This window comes from Hyperolius riggenbachi, chromosome 6 (genome assembly GCF_040937935.1).
Source record: "Hyperolius riggenbachi isolate aHypRig1 chromosome 6, aHypRig1.pri, whole genome shotgun sequence".
Classification (NCBI taxonomy): domain Eukaryota; kingdom Metazoa; phylum Chordata; class Amphibia; order Anura; family Hyperoliidae; genus Hyperolius; species Hyperolius riggenbachi.
Window position 1 is genome coordinate 21,572,362 of NC_090651.1, and position 20,527 is coordinate 21,592,888.

The following is a 20,527-nucleotide window of genomic DNA, read 5'->3' on the forward strand; positions in this document are numbered from 1 at the left end:
TTTGTTTCTTACTTTGTACAGCGCCATGGAATATGTTGGTGCTTTATAAATCAATAATAAATCAAGCCTTTTAGTTTTACCTTATTGATAGCAGGTATCTTAAAGCGGAATATAACCCTGCATTTCAACTTTGCTCTAAAATATTATTTACAGCATATTATATGCAAAAAGCATTTTTTTTTTTACTAGACCAGCATTGGAAGGGTTAAACACAGAGGTTTAAAGTTCCGTGGAGAGATATGCAGAAGTTCATATTGTTACATTCTATTTAGTTATATGTATCTATTGATAAATGTTACACACTCTTTGGCTGTCCTCCAAGCTCCTTCTCAGTCAGAGAGATGAGTCACATTCAACACTTAGATACATTTATGTAAACAAAATGTATCTATTTCAGCTTCGGATGCGTCTGCAGAAATCTCCAGGAACTTTAAAGCCCTGTGTAACCCTTCCAATGCTGGTCTAGTAAAAAAAAAAAAATGCTGGTTGCATATATTATACTGTAAATAATGTTTTAGAGCAAAGTTGAAATGCAGGGTTATATTCCGCTTTAAGACCCCCGGGTCCCTCCCAGTTTACAATCTGCACATGCCTAGTTCCAGGCAGTTCTGTGCCTGGAATGTCTTTGCTTTAAAGAGTAACTGTTAGCCCCCAAAGTGAAATTTAAATCTCTATAGCAATGTTTTATTTAGTATTTAAGTGAGCCAAAAAGCCAATGCAGAACTTAAAAATCAATCAAATTTTTTTACTATGTAGCCTTTTGCCCAAGCTCCGGACGCAAAGCCGCATATCAGATACTGCTTCAGCATGCAGAGCATGCCTATGTCTGCCCGACCCCCCTCTCCCCCCCCAGGACCAGGTGCCGATATATTCTCACATCAAACAGCTGACCGCTCTGACACGGAGAGAGAGCGGGAGCACTTCCAGCGCCGCCACCGCAGAGCAGCCGCCGCCGAGTCACATGTGAGAGAATCACATGTGAGAGAGATGCACGGCGCTGGCTGCTCTGCGGTGGCGGCGCTGGAAGTGCTGCCGCTCTCTCTCCGTGTCAGAGCGGTCAGCTGTTTGATGTGAGAATATATCGGCACCTGGTCCTGGGGGGGAGACGGGGGTCGGGCAGACATAGGCATGCTCTGCATGCTGAAGCAGTATCTGATATGCGGCTTTGCGTCCGGAGCTTGGGCAAAAGGCTACATAGTAAAAAAATTTGATTGATTTTTAAGTTCTGCATTGGCTTTTTGGCTCACTTAAATACTAAATAAAACATTGCTATAGAGATTTAAATTTCACTTTGGGGGCTAACAGTTACTCTTTAAAGTGAACCGAGCACCTTTTTTAGCACTCAGGAATTTCTATAGCACATGAAAAATGCATGCCAACAAATCTGTTTCATTATTAAAATAATAATATAAAATATTTTACAATCAAAGTAGTTTTATTAGCCTGTTTCAGCAGCCTGACCCTACGCAGGAATCTCAGGAAGCTAATTGTTTTATTGAGCTAATTACCCAGAAGAAAACAATACCTTTTCATCAACAAAAGGGGGTGAGTAATTAGGACTGTTTCTTCAAAGAGATTGTGTGTGTCAAACAGTCCTAATTACTCACCCCCTTTTGTTGATGAAAAGGTATTGTTTTCTTCTGGGTAATTAGCTCAATAAAACAATTAGCTTCCTGAGATCTCTGTGGACGGTCAGGCTGCTGAAACTTTGATTGTAAAATACAAGGTAAAATGAAAGTTTATTTTAATAATGAAACAGATTGTTGGCATGCATTTTTCATGTGCTATAGAAATGTCCTGAGTGCTAAAAAGGTGCTCGGTTCACTTTAAAACAGGGGTGGAGAGAGGATGAAGGGAAAAAGGAGAGGGAAAAGAGACCGCGTGAGAGAGAGGGGGTGTGGAGAAACAGGCAAACAGAGCATAGCACAGGGGCTCAGCTATACTGTGCACCTCTGACACATACAGGTAAGTAAACTGGCTTTTCCCAAGAGAGTGTAAGCCACACAGCAAGTGATGTAACTGGCTCACTGTGCAATGTGTAAACATAATAACAGCAACTTATGCAATGCATTTATGCGGGGTTCCCCTTTACCCACCCAGACCGACACTCACCAACCTCGCTCATCAACTTTCTGAGGTCCTGAACAAAGAGGGCCGATTCTGAATTGGTCATCTTTGCCCTTTCCTTGAGATCTGCGCCTATAAGTGAGAAGAGGGAGAAGTGATAAGCATAAAAAAAAAAAAAAAAAAAAAAAAAAAAAAAAGCTACTTAAAGTGGTCTGAAAGCCAGCATTTCTATTTTGCTCTCAAAGCTTGAAACCTACTATCCCAGAATTTTTTTTAACATCACTGAAACAGTTAAACAAAGCACCATTCAGCTTCAAATCCGCATCCAAACTGGAGATAAAAGTATCTTTACACACATTGTAACAACACTGGAATGTAAATAAACACAGTGTAACAAGTGAAAAGGAGCTCTCTGTGAAGCTCTCTGTGCTTCAAGCACACAAACAGATCAGAAAAGCTAATTAGAAGATGTGAATATATAATATTATTATTATTTAGTATTCATATAGTGCCGACATCTTACACAGCGCTGTACAGAGTATATATTGTCTTGTCACTAACTGTCCCTCAAAGGAGGTCACAATCTAATTCCTACTATAGTCATATGTGTATGTATGTATCATGTAAAAAGCAGTTTGAATAAAATGCAATGGCAAGTTTCAGGGCAAGATGATCTACACTTTGGAAAGTTGTAATTTGTAAACAGACAATATTACGTGTGCACAAAAGCAAATATGATAACTGTATGAGTAATAGAAAGTAGGAAAACAAACCTGAAGCGAAAATAAATGTATGATATAATAAATTGTGTGTAGCACAGCTAAGAAACAGAACATTAGTAGCAAAGAATAGTCCTATATTTTTATTTTCAGTTCTAAAAATATATATTTTTTAAAAAGCTATATAAGCGTTGCAGTTTTAAATCCACACTCTGTCTTTTAAGCTATAAAACAAATCAGAAATAATGACCCTTTGCACTTTCCTGCAGTAAAGCCTTATCTCAAGCCATCACTCAGTGGTTCTTGGCTGTTTAAAGGACTTCCGAGGCGACAAGCAAGAATTTTTTTACCTAATCTTCTTCCAGCTCCTAGCAGCCGTCTCAGTCCCTCGCTGCAGCTCTGGTGGTCCTTGGTGTCCCCGCAGGCCCGTGCAAGCACTCATGCCCATGTTATCTGGTGCGTACTGCGGAAGTGCAGAAGAGCTGACCCTGCGGGCAGAGACACCAAGGACCACCGGGGCTGCGACGAGGGACCAAGCTGCTAGGAGCTAGAAGAAGCCCCAGGTAAGTAAAAATAGATTCTTGCACCTCGCAAGTCCTTAAAGTGAATGGGAACCGCATTTAAAAAAAATGAGACAGATACTTACCCAAGGAGAGGGAAGGCTCTGGGTCGTATAGAGCCTTCCCGCTCCTCTCCTGGTCCCCTCGTTCCAGCGCTGGCTCGCCCGGTAGCAGTATGTGACTAAATTAGTCAAATACTGCTTTACCTGGCCGAAGGAGGCTTCAGAAGTCTTAAGCAGGCCATACACTGGCTCGATTCCCGGCCGTTTCGACAGCAGATTCGATCCTGGGATCGAATCTGCTGCCAATCATTCGCGGTAAACGCAGCCGCCGATCCGATTTCCTCCCGAAATCGGATCGGTCCGTCGATCGCGCCGTGCGGGAAATTACCCTCGATCGCCCGCGGGTAAAGTGCGCGTCGCTAGCGGCGGCCGATCCGATCAGGTATACATTACCTGAGGCTGGCTCCCAGGCGTCTTCTCCGCGCTGCACGGCTCTGTTCCGGCTCCATCCATCCCGGCGCTTCCTGTGTCACTGCAGTGACCAGGAAGTTCAAATAGAGGGCGCTCTATTTGAACTTCCTGGTCACGGAGTAACACAGGAAGCGGCGGGATGGAGCCGGAACAGAGCCGTGCAATGCGGAGAAGATGCCCGGGAGCCAGCATCAGGTAATGTATGTGGGGGGGGGGGGGGGGGGACAGGCGGCAGGAGCAGCTCAGCAGATGGTGAATCGGTTTCAGGCTGAAATCGATTCACAATCTGTTTGCAGTAAAGGCAGCCATACGATCCCTCTCTGATCAGATTCGATCAGATAGGGATCTGTCAGCTGGTCGATCTAATGGCACATCGACCAGTGTATGGCCACCTTTAAGGGAGCCCCAGTGCTCCTGAAGAAGGGCGGCCCTGTACTGCGCCTGCGCAAGCAGGCTCTCTTGCACGTTGCCTGTGCAGTATGGAGCCGCACGTCTTTGGGAGGACACGGCTCCCGAAGACTTCCAAATACCCTTTTGGCGGGGGATTGAAACGGGGGGTGGGGGGGTCGCCAGCACAGGATAGAGAGCACCGAGAGAGGAGACGGAAGGCTCTATATGACCCAGAGCCTTCCCTCTCCTTAGGTAAGTATTTGCTTCATTTTTTTTTTTTAAATGCGGTTCCCATTCACTTTAAAGTGCTTCGGAAAACAGGACTGTAAGGCCTCTTTTCCACGGACTGTTGAGCTGTGTGCTCAGCAAGCAGTGATTAGGAAGCAGTAAACAGTTGCCAGGCAGCAACAGCCAGTTGTGAGAGTTTGAGAGGCATTTCACTGCCTATCAACTGTCCGTGGAAAAGAAGACTAATCGACCCAAGTTGGGTTAATAGCTCAGAGAAGCTCTTTTGCATAGATAACAACTGAAGTTTTTTTTAACTCTTTTTTTAACTTTCTGTACTGGAAAACAATGAGACTTTTACTTTTCTTAGCTACTAATGTTCTATTTCTTAGCTGCACTACACATACAATTCATTATTTCATAAGTTTATTTTCACTTCATGTTTGCTTTAAAAGTGGCATTGTAGTGACATACTAGAATGCAGTAAATTATTCAGGATACCCACGTTTTCCTGGTCTAAGCATCAGAAACATTTCCTACATGTATACCAGGCATGGGCAAACTTGGCCCTCCAGCTGTTAAAGAGCTACAAGTCCCACAATGCATTTGCCTTTATGAGTTATGACTGTGGCTGTCAGACTCCTGCAATGCATTGTGGGACTTGTAGTTCCTTAACAGCTGGAGGGACAAGTTTGCCCATGCCTGATCTATACATTGCTGTATATTGGCATGTGGCCCCGCCCTCCCAGGGATGTCACCGCCTAGGCCGTTTAGCTATGCGGGATTCTCCTCCCAGAGCATTCTGGCAAACCAGGTATATTTTCACTGGCTTCGGAATGCTCAGAAACAAACATTCCGCATCGATGCACCTGACAGGACTAGTTGTCGCCACCTGTGATAAATTTAAGAATGTGAGTTAGAGTAAGGAACGTTTTTATTACCATGGACTATCTATCTATCTATCTATCTATCTCTCAATTTTATTCATTACATTATTTTCACTACAGTTCCGCTTTAAAGGGGAACTGAAGAGAGGGGTAAATGGAGGCTGCCATGTTTATTTCCTTTTAAGCAATACCAGTTGCCTGGCAGCCCTGCTGATCCTCTGCCTCTAATACTATTAGCCATAGCCCCTGAACAAGCATGCAGCAGATCAGGTGTTTCAGACTTTAAAGTCAGATCTGACAAGACTAGCTGCATGCTTGTTTCTGGTGTTATTCAGATTCTACTGCAGAGAAATAGACCAGCAGGGCTGCCAGGCAACTGGTATTGATTAAAAGGAAATAAACATGGCAGCCTTCATATACCGCTCTCTTCAGTTCCCCTTTAAGTGTATGGTCAGATATGAGTTATAAGTCTCTGTGAAGTCTGCGGCACACTAAGTGTCCTCACATGTTCAATATGAACTCTTCCACAGATAATGAGACAAAATACGTCGGCCGTTGGCATAGATCAATATAAAGATAGACACATGCTGAATCACAGGATACTCACCCAATCATCCCGTCCTGCAGCAATAAGAACAAAACATACTGTAAGTAAACATTTAGAAGCTACAAGAGAATCAAACACTAAAAATACCTTTTTCAGGCCTCTTTTCCACGAGCATTTCACAGGCGGTGAAATCACCACCTGTCAGCTGCTCCAGTTCACAGCGTTCAGCATGAACGGCAGACAGGTATGGCCCACCCCTTCCCCCACAGTTGGATCTGAGAATGATGGTTTTATGCCACAAGGCAATGCCCCCTTGTGCCAGTGCCTGACACGCGTGGTGTTACAGCCGCTGCCATTCGGCTGCAATCATAGTGCAGTTGTGGGTGGCAGATGGGACGCTGGACTGCTTGACTAACGAGCAGTTCAGACGTCTGTGGAAAAGAGGCCTCAATGCTGCCATTTGCAACCTTCACCTGCGCCATATCAGATCATAGCGAGGACTGCTGAAATATCAGTAAAACAGCCGTCACTCAACAGAGCCATGTGCAACACCTGCAAGGGAAATATTTTGTAATCATTCCAGACTACCTGAATAAATACGGAGGCTTTCAAATGCATTTCCTTTTAAGCAATACCAGTTACCTGGTAGTTCTGTTGACCATCTGCCTCTCATACTTTTACCCATAGACCCTGAACAAGCATGCAGCAGATCAGGTGTTTCTGACATTATTGTTATTGACATTATAGATGAATATTGTGGGAAAAAAAAAATAGGATAATTGTGTTACATTATTTTCTCTAATGTTCAGCATTAAAGAGACTCTGTAACTTCGAAAAGATCCCCTGGGGGGTACTCACCTCGGGTGGGGGAAGCCTCGGGATCCTAATGAGGCTTCCCACGCCGTCCTCTGTCCCACGGGGGTCTCGCTGCAGCCCTCTGAATAGCCGGCGACTGTGCCGACTGTCATTTCAATATTTACCTTTGCTGGCTCCAGCGGGGGCGCTGTGGCTGCTTTAGGCTCGGAAATAGACGGAAATACCCGATCTCCGTTGGGTCCGCTCTACTGCGCAGGTGCCGGAGACTTGCGCCTGCGCAGTAGAGCGGACCTGACGGCGATCGGGTATTTCCGCCTATTTCTGAGCCGACAGAGCCCCTGCGCAGGAGCCAGGAAGGTAAATATTACGTCACGGCTGTACGGAGGGCTGCAGCGAGACCCCCGTGGGACAGAGGACGGCGTGGGAAGCCTCATCAGGATCCTGAGGCTTCCCCCACCCGAGGTGAGTACCCCCAAGGGACGTTTTGCCGTTACAGTTCCTCTTTAATGAATGTTACAAAGTTGGTTTTCTTTAACTAATGTGAATTTTCACTTTAAAACATTTAGTGACCTTAAAACTCTTTGAAGCAGTGATACAGGGCTCCACAAGTATTGCCTACCTGCGCAGAATACTCCAGGAAAGGCGCTTCGGACGATGACCACCCGGACGCTGCTGTCATGGCGGAGACTCTCTACAGAGTGAAAGAACTAGAAGCGGATTGGTGTGTGAATACCATGTGACAAAGACGGGAAAGATAACAAGTAACAAATGTGAGAAACCTGAATCTTCTACTGCAGGGATCATTATGGTTATGGCTTTGGGGACATTTATTAGGATCTGTTCCTAATTCCTGACACCTGAAGTGAGAGATATGGAGGCTGCCATTTTTATTCCCTTATAAGCAATACCAGGCCTGGCTGTCCTGCTGAACATCTGCCTCTACATTTAATACTTTAATACTCTAATACTTTTAGCCATAGACCCAGAACAAGCATGCAGCAGATCAGGTGTTTCTGACATAGTCAGATCTGGCTGGATTTACTGCATGCTTGTTTCTAGTGTAATTCAGCCACTACTGCAGGCAATACACCAGCAGAGCTGCCAGGCAACTGCTATTGTTTAAGAGGAAATAATTATGGCAGCCTCCATAGAGTTGTCCTTTAAGGCCTGGAACCCACTCGCACTTTGCAAAATTCAGTTGTATGAAAACTGCTGCAAAATTCATTGCACCGATTTTGCTGCAATTCTAATTCAAATGAACGAGAAAGTATTTTTCAAAATGCAAACCCGGCCAAAACGCTGCCAGTGGGATGCAGGCTTAAAGGGTTTGTGACCCCTGCGGTCACGACGCTAGAAGAGCTGGTGTCTGTGAGCAGCGCGCAGGGTGGCGGGGGAGGGGCAGGGGGTGCGGCCGTGAAGAGAGCTGCCCAATGGCAGCTTTGGAAGGCCTGCAGGAACGCCCGTAGTGGGCGTTTGAGCAGGGAATCCCTGTCCTGCCTTACCCTCCGGAAAAGCGACAATCGCTTGTCGCTAAATTCTGGGGGCTATAGCGTGGCGGTGAAGTAGCAGAGAGCAGCGTGGGAAGGACACAGAGGCATGTCCTGCAGTCCCCCCCCCCCCCCACACACACACACACACGCCTCGGGTACTCTCTACGTTTCTTTACTGCTTTTTTTTTTTTCTTTTTAGTTTCAAATCTTTTTATGCGTTAAGTAGAAACATTTATGGTATAGGCAAGACATATTCTGTGTTTTTTTTTGAATCATAAATAAACAGTATGAACAGTAGTCAAAGACTAAAAAACATAACACAACAGTAGTTAACAACAGGTTGAGTTCTGAATGTGTAGTATACCTTTCGCCAAAGGCAAACTTATGGATATGATAGACAGGTGTCAGTAGCACTGTGGCATCATATACAGACACCCCAAGGGTACTATGGTCTTTGCTTTAGTTGAGAGAGACATATGTAGTCAGGGTCCAACAGGCGGGGTGGGAGGACCGAAGGGAGGAAGACCATGTGCACCAGTGGAAACAGAATTCTACAGGTGTGAAGGCCGGGATGCCCGAGGCGACCCTCCTCACACTAATTAGCGTGGGCGAATGCCCTGCCATGAAGAGGGAGAAAACTATTAAAAGAGAGGAGAAGAGCAGCAGAAGTAGAGAGGAAAGAACAGACAGGTAGTAGAAAAAGAGAGTGAGAGGAAAGGTGGGGAGAGAGAAAGAAAGGGAGGAGGAGGAAAATAAAAGTTCAGTTCAGTTCAGTTCCAACCTACGCCCAGTTCTAAAGTGCACGAAGACGTCACCCAGGTCCCTAAGATATTATTTTATCCTTATGTTAATGTTGTCTAGGGTAGAGCCCATAACCGTGGGCTTTAGACCTCATTGGTCAAATTGGGGGACAGTCAAGGTAGTGGGAAAAGTATGGTTTCCATACTTTTTCGAAATTAGGAAGAGAATCATCTAGGACAGCTTTCATTTTATCAAAGCATAGCGCATTGCTTACCGTAGGTTAGATTTAAATTAAGCAAATAATAAGGAAGGTGTTTTCCAAGAGCTGGCTATTACCCGTTTCCCGGCAAGGCTGTGGTTTTTTTTTAATGCACCAATTGTACTTGTGCAGCTTGCACTCTGCACAACAACTTAGAGCATAAGGCTCAACACACACCATACAATCTTGGTTGTACAGATTTACCAAATCTATGTAGTATAAGGGCCAACAGATTGAAAATACCTTGAATGATTGATTAGATAAGCTCTTCTACTACATGAAAGTGGTAAGATTGAACAATCAAGATTGCATGGGGTGTGTTGAGCTTTACTGTGCATTCTCTCTGTCTAAGAAGTGAACTTCTGTTTGCTAAAATAATGCTATTCACAAAGAGATCCTTTCTCGTCAGTTCTATGTCTGTAGAAAGGAAATGTTCTGTTCTTTAAGATAAACAGATGTACGAAAAGTGCAAAGTATACATATAACAGAGCTGTGTTCCTTTTGTCTTTTCCTTGCTGTAAGGGTTAAGAATTCAAGTATGCAAATGACATTTTCTCTAGTGTTACTACTGTACAACATAACTCTTACTGATAACCACTACAACCATAAAAACTCTTGCCTGGGAGAGAACAGCTTTGGAGTGCATGGAATACATGGATAGAAGGTCAACAGTTCATAGATTGTGGCTCTGGAAGGCTACAAGACTATCATTTAGGTGTAACAATAAAAACATTAAACCTACTTTTTTAGCTGTTAAACACACAAAACAAAACTGCAGCATTCTAAAACAATAGAAAGCTATAATTAGGATTTAGGAATCGGAGGATAGATACAATTGTTTATCTCATGAGTTTTATTTTCAGCTCATGTTTGTTTTTCTGACATGCTTGATTTCTTGACTTTCTAATTATTTCTGCAATTTTTTACGAATGTTCACCTGGACTTTACTGTATTCAGTCTCCAGTTTTATTTGAAAAGTTTTGTTCTGAAGAAAGAAGTGCTTTAATTATACAGAATCATGATATAATGTTATGTAAGATGTTACCTCGCTGACAAATACTCGTCCCAGGGAATTCCGGGCATGTGGCCGATCCATCACGATCTCTGCAATTCCTGAAATACATGCAATGCACAAAACCATAATACTCCACCAACCTGCAAACCACCCACAGACCCAGCCACGCCCTGAGATGCAATGTCTGTGAACGTGTCCACACATGCCTCAATCCCACCATTCTGTCATATGACCTGATATTCTAAGCCTATGATTTAAAGTGAGTGTAAGGCCTCTTGCACACTGCAAATCGCAAATCCGGTTTCCAATTTGCAATTCCAATTTTCCCTGGATGCTATCAACACAAGAAGAAAGAGAGACCTTTATAAGGAAGGACGGTGGCCAGTAGACATTGAGGTTGGCCCGTGACTAGGTCCCAGTGTACAATTTCGGCCCACTTTGTTTGAGTTTGACACCCCTGCTATAGAGCCTTTCCTATCCTCTCTTGTACCCCTTGTTCCAGCGCCTTCAACCCCATTTCATTTGCTGCTTCGGGAGGCTTTGGAAGCATTGGTGTCCCTGAGTGCTTCCGAAGACAGGAAGCTCCGTACTGCGCCTGTGCGAGCAGCTAACGTGCACACCAGTATAGTGTAGCTACTGGAGAAGGCCCACTTCAATCCTCCTTGAACATATGTGCCCCCCTCAAGCACTCACCAGTAGCCGCTTTCCCCATCCCAAATGCTGGGCATAGGCGGTTTTCTTACTCCAGCGCCGCTGACACATACTCCTTCCTGTCACATGACTTTCAGGAACACTTGGAAACCCTACAGTGCTGTGTGTAAGTGGTCGACTGCATTAGGCAGGGAGCTAGTCTACTTTAGGGGACACAGCAGGAAACCTCATAGGGAATAGTTCTCCAATCACAACACTCACTACAGCATGGAGCATTGTGATTGGCTGAGTCGTGTGGGCGTAGTTTACTACACAGCCTATCTGAAACCTAGCAGTTTAAGAGGGTGACATTCACCCAATCAGATTAGTGGAATTTCCCAATGGGTTTTCCCGTTGGGTCCTCTAAACTAGACTAGCACTGAAGGTGATGACAGACCCAACACTACAGCAGGTACACAACAACCTCTCTGTCCTGCTTTTGGTAAGGGGTGGATGGAGTTTGGAGATGGCAGGACTTATTATTATTATTTATATAGCGCTGACATATTATGCAGCACTGTACGGAGTATAATGTCTTGTCACCAACTGTCCCTCAGAGGAGCTCACAATCTAATCCCCACCAGTCATATGTCTATGTATGTATATTGTAGTTTATGTATCGTAGTCTAGGTTCAATTTAGGGGGAAGCCAATTACCTTATCTGTATGTTTTTGGCATGTTGGAGGAAACCAGAGTGCTGCAGGAAACACACACAGACACAGGGAGAACATACAAACTGTGCAAATAGTGCCTTTGCCGGGATACGAACCGGGCACCCAGAGCTGCAAAGGGAGAGCGCTAACCACTACACCACCATGCTGCCCAGGACTTGCTTTTAGCAAAGGTGACATTCTTTATTTGAACAGAGTAACCAACAAGCTCAGGGTGACCCAAACCACTAGGAATGTATAGGGGGATAAAAGAGACCGATAAGCCATCCTACTAATAAGCAATGCTTGGTGTGCTTTGCCTTCTTAAAACCGAAGGAAACTTGCAAAAATCCAGTTTTATGTGAACATCTGTGGTTACCCACAATGCACCACTGCTGAATATGCAAATTATATTTTTATGCACCTGTAGCCAGGCTAGAATCCAGAACCGCTGGTGTATAGCAAGCCTATAATCCCTGCCATGTACTGAGGAGGACCAAAAGTCTGAAACAGGCTGTCTGCATGAGGGGTTGATGTGGTTGTGTAAAATGTAAAGCTACAGGTTTGCTATACACCAGCGGCTCTGAATGCTAGCCTGGCTTATAGGGGCGAAGAGTGAATTTACATATTCAGCTGTGGTGCATTGTGGGTAATCACAAGTGTTCACATAAAACTGGATTATTGCAAGTTTCCTTCTTCTTTATTTGAAGTGACAGTGGGATGTTATGGGGGGAGGAGGTCTGAGATACGCTGGCCATGCTTTTATAATGAAGGTTGGGAAGATATGCTAGCTATATGCTGGCCATACTTATGGGGGTGGGGGGTTGAATTTGTTATATGAACTTAGGGGGGGTCACCATGGTGGGGTGACGGGACCAGGGTGAGGAACCCCAAAGTTTTGCAGTGGTCTCCATGATGTATTTTAGTTACACCCCTGGCATTGTTCCCTAGTCACCTTTACTCAGAATGAAAACTCTGGGAAGGTGAACTCTGGATTCTAGAGTCCAAGGTGAAGCTCCCGGCAATAACACTATCAGTATGGAATGTATGAAATCCATGAGAGCCGATGTAATTCCTGCAGCAACAACACTTCATAAAACAGCTTCTTTCTTGATATCAAGATAAAGACAAGGAAAAGGTCAGAGAGATAAACCTCTCCAACAGCTGCTTCATGTATACTCTTTACCCTTTATCAAGGAGTCACCATCTACATGAAGCTTTTCTTCCAGCAGTGGAGTTGACTACTGATTTCATCGATACTCAAAAATCAATGAATTCTGTAATTAGACATTAATCCGTTCTATCCCTTTAGAAGTTATCACTGGTGTTTTGTCCACCATTCTCATCATCCTCCTGCCCATTCTGGGGTCAGAGCTCCTCTCACTGCCACATCCAGTGGGACTGGCTGCACTCCTATAGACTTTAAACTTCTTAATTGGATTTCCAACATTCCTACAGATGGTCTTATGGCCAAGTTCTGGGAGATGGTGCCACCAGTGAAGTCAGGAATGGACACTGAATATTAAGGTCCTAATAATGTAAGGCAGTGGTGTTCGGAGAAAGAGTCCTTAGCGAGGTGTTTGGGTATAGGGTTATCAATATGGCAATCAGTGAGTTGTGTAGGGTTAGGGCTATCGGTGAAGTGTTTGGGAATGGTCATCAGTGAAGTGTTGGGGTAATATTCCCATTAGTAAAGTGTTTGGGGATGTCAAAGAGGTGTTGGGGTAACAGTATCTCAAGCAAGGTGTTTGGGGGCAAGGTCATCAGCAAGGGGTTTGGGCATAGTGTAATCAGGGAGGTATTTGGGAATAGGGTTATCCATGAGGTTTTTTCGGGATAGGGCCTCCGTGAGGTGTTGGGATAATAGTGCCTTCAGCAAGGGGTTCGGGGATAAGGCAATTAGTGAGGAGTTTAGGAACAGGGTCATCAGGGAAGCGTTCAGGGATAGGGTCATCAGAAAGATCAGGAAGTGATGTTAGAGAGGCAGTTTTGCTCACAACAGGTCACGCTCCACCGTAGGATTCAGGTCTGGCCTCTGTACTTTCACATTAGACTAAGTATTTGTTTCCTTTTAAACAATACCAGTTGCCCAGCAACCTTGCTGATCTTTTGGCTGCAGCAGTGTCTGAATCACACCAGAAACAAGCATGTGGCTAATCTTGTCAGATCTGACAATGTCAGACACACCTGATCTGCTGCATGCTTGTTCAGGGGCTATGGCTAAAAGTATTAGAGGCAGAGGATCAGCAGGGCTGCCAGGCAACTGGTGTTGTTTAAAAGGAAATACATATGGCAGCCTCATATACCTCTCATTGGTGTCCACAGACATCTGGCAGCGCAGGATAGCAGATTCCCTGCAGAGGAATCCACACAGCCTTTTCCCCAGTGCACGGAGGTAACCCACAGATAGAGGCGAATATATTTTTATGGCCCTGACAGATCTGCAGTGTCTGGACAGATGAGTGGTAAACATGTTAATGAGTAGCTTGTCTCACCATGTATCTGGGTAAGAAGTCACAATTCCCAGGCAGCTTCAAAGTACCAACCTAGGCTAGGGGCAGCTTAGTGGGAGCATCAGGGTTAATTGAAAATGGGAGAAAGGAACAGAAAACCCTCCACTAACCTCGGTAGGGGACATGTGCCTCCCGGATTTGTGGCACTATGGGCTAGGGCACACCAAAACCCACTAGCAGATGCGCAAAATGCTAGCAGATTTTGAAACGCTTTTTCTTATATTTCTGTAGCGTTTCTCCTAGCGTTTTGCGGTTTTGTGTAGCGGTTTTGGTGTAGTAGATTTCATATATTGTTACAGTAAAGCTGTTACTGAACAGCTTCTGTAACAAAAACGCCGGCAAAACCGCTCTGAACTGACGTTTTTCAGAGTGGTTTGCGTTTTTCCTATTGAGGCAAAAACACATCCACAATCCAAAAAATGCCTCACCCCGGGAGTATGCGTTTCTGCAAAACGCTTACCGCTCTGGTGTGAACCACCCCATTGAGATACATTGACCAAGCGTATCCGCAGCTGCAAGCGGATCGCAAAACGCAGCCGAATCGCTCTGGTGTGCACTAGGCCTTAAAGTGGACCTGAACTCTTGCACAGAACAACAGGAAAACAGAGAACTGCACCCTGTATGTATTTAGAAAGTTTAGCCTGTCTAATTGCCCCTCAACTGTGACTAATCACCACTGTAATTTGATCTCTCAACTGTATCAGCTCAGGAATCTCCTCTTTCACAGCAGGGATGCTTATTTGTAAACTCAGGATGTTAACCCTACGTCTGCCTCCATAAAAGCAGGAAGTAGACACACTGCAGATTTATGGCAGGATTTGTATCAGCTGTAACAACGAAATGTTTTACTTTAAGGCCTCTTTCCCACCAAGACGTTGCGTTTTAGGGGACGTTATAGGTCGCATAACGTGCCCCTAACGCAACGCCTGGTGGTGTTGGAGAAGGATGCTACCTAGAGCTGCGTTAAGCAGCTCTTGGTGCTCCTGTTTTGTCCTATGTGCCGGCGGAGGCCACGTGAGTGGAACACTCCGCATCACGTGGTCCCGCCAGCCAATAAGCGGCCGCTCCAGGAAATAAACACTGCAGTGCAGTGAGTATTAAATAGCCATGTGGCTGGCCGCATTAGCGGACTCTCCCCGCCCCCAAAAATAAAACCCATATCACTGAGCATGTGCAAACAGCCTAACGCAGCTCAGGCCGCTTAGAACACACAGCATGCAGCACTTTATGGGAACATGTAGTGTTACTGTGTAACGCAATGTGGGCATTGTGATCAGCCCATTGATTTTACAGTGCTGTGCGATGGGGCTGCGTTACAGGCTGCTCTAACGTGCGCCTGTAACTTCCCACTGTGAAAGCAGCCTTAAGGTTATTATGCTTTTACTCATCTTTTAGCGCAGCAAGGAAGTTCTGAGTTCAGGTCCGCTTTAACCAATTCATGAATTCTGGCACATGTACCGCTCATCCCCTAAAGACCGTAAAACTGCTGCAAAAATAGGAAGTGATTGGTGGTGGATCAATAGGAATTTGGTGGGGAGTTTTGTAAAGCCCTTCTCAGAAAGTACCGTACATTTTTTGAAGAACGGTCTTCTGGCCATGCTGTGATTATTTACGGACAGGCAGATGGGCAAAGGTAAAACCAAAATATGTTCATTTGGAGCAAGTCTAGTTGAGAGAACCCAGCGGGAAACCTCATAAACCAACAGCTGCTTCCTGCTCACGACAATTTGGTCACAACCACAATGTAAGAAGAAATAGTGGGCCCAGCAGAAAACCACTATCCTCGCCACCATCTGAATACGTTTAATAAAGAGGCGTGATAGGAAATGGCAGCTGAAGCAAGCGCTGTGCCTGAATCCCAGTGGCCAAAAGCCATGGGCGGGGGTCCTAGAGTGCAATTTTTACATTTTTTATTTAAACTGTTTCAAAGGTGATATAAATATATTAAAAAAGAAAGCAAGAAGTTTGGAATTAGGATGATACCATTTGTTGGCTAACTTAAAAGTATATATAAAAGAGTAAGCTTTCGGCCCTTGGGCCTCTGGGTCCTCCAAAAGGGGCCCATACACTTACACCATTTCCCGCCGATATACAGCAGATTCGATCACTGTGATCGAATCTGCTGTGAAATCGTTGCGCAAATGCTGACCGCAAATGCTGTCCATGCGGAAGATTTCGCTTGATCACCGGCAGGTCAGGAGTGCGTTGATAGCGGCGTTTGAATGTCCGACGACCGGCGCTAGCGGCAATACATTACCTGTTCCGCCGGCGTGTCTCCACTGTCCCTCCTCCGCGCTGGGCTCCGGCTGGCTTCACTTACTTCCTGTCCCGACAGGAAGTTTAAACAGTAGAGCGCCCTCTACTGTTTAAACTTCCCCAGACAGGAAGTAAAGTGAAGCTGGAGCCCAGAGTGGAGAAGAGACAGTGAAGACCGGGGGACTCGCACTGGCCGGACCAGGTAATGTATGCAGGGGGGAGCAGCGGCAGCTTCACAGATTGTGCATCGGTTTCATAGTGAAATCGATTCAAAATCTGTTTGCAGTGTAGGCAGCCAATAGATCCCGCTGTGATCGAATCTGATCAAAGAGGGATCTATCTGCTAGTCGACCTGGTGACAACCGACCAGTGTATGGCAGCCTAAAGGCTTCCCATATCCACCTAACCCCACCATTGCTGCACACGGACCCCCAGAAGAGATCCGACAAGAGCTTGTTGGTTATGTTACGTGGCCACGCTCTCCCCAAGTATGACCGTGTCTACCCATAAAGCAGAAGCCACTCATACACGCATAGTGCGCAGGCACGGCCGTACTTGTGCAGGTGTGAACTTCACAAGGGTCCTGGTCTGCGGTGGTGGTCTGGAGGAGGAGGTGGGAGGATCCAGGGGCTTCTAGCGTCATAAGTATCAGAGTGGTTCTCTTTAATGAATAGTCTTTCCTGATGAGTTTGCCACAAGCAGGGAGCGACTGTTGGTCTTTGAGGTTTCCAGCTGGGCCCCCTTTATTTCACTAGCTTTGTTCATTTAATCTCATAAGCATAAATTAAAAACATGTCATTTTTTTATTTTACCCAGAGTTCCTCTTAAAGAGGAACTGTTGCGAAAACCTTCCCATTTAAAACACATACAAATAATAAGTACATTTCTCCCAGAGTAAAATGAGCCACAAATTACTTTTCTCCTATGTTCCTGTCACTTACAGTAGGTAATAGAAATCTGGGAGCTAGTCTACTTTAGGGGACCCACCGCAAATCCCCATAGACAATTTCAGCTGGGCTGCAAAACGGAACAAATGTCTTCCGTTTGCTTGTTTAAACCTCCACAAGCCTTATATCCTCTGGTAGCTAAGCATGCCCTCTAACGAATTTTGCGGGTTTCGGTCAAAAAAAAAAAGTTGTAACTGACTGTATGCTAGCCGCCGAACGGCTGCAATTTCGGGTACGTCAGCCATCTTGGTTCTGCTCTGCAGGTCGTTTCTTCCTCCTCATTGGAGGGATTGTTCGGTGCCAGCTTTTGTTGGCAGCTAACAAACCCTCCAATGAGGAGGAAGGAAGGACCTGCACAGCAGAATTAAGATGGGCGACGGAACCGAGATTAAGGCCGTTCGGCGGCTCCTACATAGCCAATTTCAACTCTTTTTTTTGACCGAAAACCTCACAATTCGTTAGAGGATATGCTTACCTATCCATAAATATAAGGCTTGTGGGGGTTTAAACAAGGTGAAAGGGCTGGTGCACACCGAGCGGCTTTTTGGGCGTTTTCAGATCCGCTTGCGGCTGCGGATCTGCTTGGTCAATGTATCTCAATGGGGTGGTGCACACCAGAGCGGCAGGCGTTTTGCAGAAACGAAAAATGCCTGGGTGAGGCATTTTTTGGATTGCGGATGCGTTTCTGCCTCAATGTTAAGTATAGGAAAAACGCAAACCGCTCTGAAAAACGGCACTTCAGAGCGGTTTTGCAGGCGTTTTTGTTACAGAAGCTGTTCAGTAACAGCTTTACTGTAACAATATATGAAATCTACTATACTGAAAACCGCAGCAGCAATCCGCAAAACGCTAGCAAAACGCCTCATAAAAATAAAAAAAAGCGTTTAAAAATCTGCTAGCGTTTTGCGGATCTGCTAGCGGGTTTTGGTGTGCACCAGCCCAAAGCGGACATTTGTTCCGTTTCTGCAGCCCAGCTGAAAGTGTCTATGGGGATTTGTGGTGGGTCCCCTAAAGTAGACTAGCTCCGAAATCTGACATTACCCACAGGTTTTGGGCTAGTCCATCTCTCCATAGCGGACTCTCAGCATGGTCTTTATTCTTTATAAAGACATTCCCTGAAAAAGATTTATACAAAGATGGTGGCCAGCCTCCCTGCTCACTATTTTGGCAGTTGGACAGAGCAACTGCCATTCACTATGTGCTTTTAAAAATAAAGAAAACCATGAGAACCCCCCCCCCCCCAATGAGAAGATGGGCTAGTCCAAAATCTGTAAGTAATGCCAGATTTCTACTACTTACTGTGACAGCAACATAGGAGAAAAGTAATTTGTGGCTCATTTTACTCCGGAAGAAACATACTTCTCATTTGTATGCTGTTTACATGTACTTTAAATTGTAAGATTTTTCAGGACAGAGGTCTCAACTGATGGGCGGGACCAGTGAAGAGGCAGTACAGATTTAACTGGTGGGCGGAGCCAGTAGTGTACAGCATAGTATAATGGGCGGAGTCAAGAGTATGTACTGGTGGGTGGCGCAGGGGAGGCGAATGCTGATTGGTGCAGGAGTGTAGCACGAAAAGTAAACCAGCCACCCGCCATAGAGATATCCTGTGTACGCAAAAGCCATGGTGACTGTCCCTCCCCCGGGTCACACTCACCCGCATGGCTCCCCTCCAGCTGGGCGACCCGCACCTCAGCGTGCCGCGTACTGAACCTCCTCAGCAGCGCCCCCTGCAGAGCTCCCCGGAGAACCGCGCGCCGCCACACGCCAGCCATGGTGACACAGGACACGCCTCTTACATTCTTCCGCCTCGCCCCTTGCACGTCACAGCTACTATGGCGATACGGGACACGCCCCCAGACTAGCAGCACCGCCCCCCTTACATGAGTCTGCCAATGGCTCGAAACCTGGCTCCGCCCCGTACAGTCACCTCTACAGACAAATAAAACTGCAGCCTGGCTCCGCCCCGTACAGACAAAATGGCAAGGGACACGCCCCGAAGCCAGTAGCTCCGCCCTTACATTTCACTGTCCAATAACACTACAGCGTGGCTCCGCCCCCTGCAAGTCAAGTGAAAAAGTAGTCTTTTTCTTTGCTCCGCCCCCTGCAAGTGAAAGCTACAGGAACTTTGGACACGCCCCCGGGACTAGCTACACCGCCCCTTACATGCGTCTGCCAAAGGCTGAGGACACGCCCTCAGACCCAGTAGCACCGCCCCTCTCAATCTTCCGCCAATGGCTCGCCAGCCAGGCTCCGCCCCGAGCAGTGACAGCTCCGATTCCAGCGCTGCCGCCGCACACACACACAGCTGGCCCGACTGACCCGCGATCATGGCGCCCGCTCTGAGGAGAGTCTATGTGGTGGGGGTCGGCATGACCAAGGTGCGTGACGTCATGTGTGAGGGGGCCGCGCGCGCCCCATTCCCTCGCCTCTGATTGGCTGCAGCGAGCGCTCCGCTCCTCTATCTCAGGCTGGCAGTGAGTGCGGAGCTTTGCGTCTGTGTGGCTGGTCACGTGATTGGCTGGTCACGTGATAATCACTAAAGCAGCCCCAGCTCAGCCTCCTCTGCACTGCAGAGCTGCAGGCTGCGACTCCTCTCCCCACTCTGCCAGGCTTTACTGCTGTCTGTACTCCCCCCCCCCCCCCCCTACTTCCTTCCCCACAGACACCACAGGAAGTGGCTGCAGATCTGTCCCACATGTGTTTGACTCTAAACTTTATTCCCATCCTTGATTATGGGCATCTTAGGAAAGTGATCCCAAAGCACCTGCCCAGGGGCGTAGCAATAGGGGTTGCAGAGGTTGCGACCGCATCGGGGCCCTTGGGCCAGAGGGGCCCCAAAGGGCCCTCCCTTAACTGCAGTATTAGTTCTCTATTGGTCCTGTGCTCATAATAATCACTTCTATAGATACTTTGAATAGTGGTAATCATTAACAAACTGCTCCCCATTCCCTTCTAGCACCTCTGACACTGTAGTTGCTATTGGCAGGTTTTGGTGTGCCGTATCAATTGTTATGTATAGAGTGCTTGGGGGGCCCCATTGTAAATCTTGCATCGGGGCCCACAGCTCCTTAGCTACGCCACTGCACCTGCCTAGTGTGCCTAGTGGGCTGGCTCTACTCCTGGAGAGTTTATTCCTGACTCCACTGCATTTTGAGATTGAGCACCAGAAATGGAGCTGTTCCTTCTACAAATGAGCATTTTATTTATTTAGCTAGAGAACTAATTTTAGGAATAGGGGAACTGAACTGTTGCATACAGCTAATGAGCTGCGGCAGTGTA

General features: G+C 46.2%; 2 protein-coding genes across 2 annotated transcripts in view; one reads left to right on the forward strand and one right to left on the reverse strand.

The window, feature by feature from the left end:
• Positions 1 to 19,073, reverse strand: part of ECHDC2 (enoyl-CoA hydratase domain containing 2) — a 54,580-nt gene extending 35,507 nt beyond the window's left edge. The window contains exons 1-4 of the mRNA XM_068238982.1: positions 18,903 to 19,073; positions 10,220 to 10,287; positions 7,304 to 7,391; positions 2,113 to 2,199 (exon numbers count right to left, since the gene is read on the reverse strand). Of these exons, the coding sequence (XP_068095083.1) occupies positions 2,113 to 2,199; positions 7,304 to 7,391; positions 10,220 to 10,287; positions 18,903 to 19,020 (361 nt within the window). The 5' untranslated portion in view covers positions 19,021 to 19,073. The remainder of the gene's footprint in view (positions 1 to 2,112; positions 2,200 to 7,303; positions 7,392 to 10,219; positions 10,288 to 18,902) is intronic.
• Positions 19,074 to 19,518: 445 nt separating this feature from the next.
• Positions 19,519 to 20,527, forward strand: part of SCP2 (sterol carrier protein 2) — a 97,607-nt gene continuing 96,598 nt past the window's right edge. Inside the window, exon 1 of the mRNA XM_068238983.1 lies at positions 19,519 to 19,626. Within this exon, the coding sequence (XP_068095084.1) occupies positions 19,576 to 19,626 (51 nt within the window). The 5' untranslated portion in view covers positions 19,519 to 19,575. The remainder of the gene's footprint in view (positions 19,627 to 20,527) is intronic.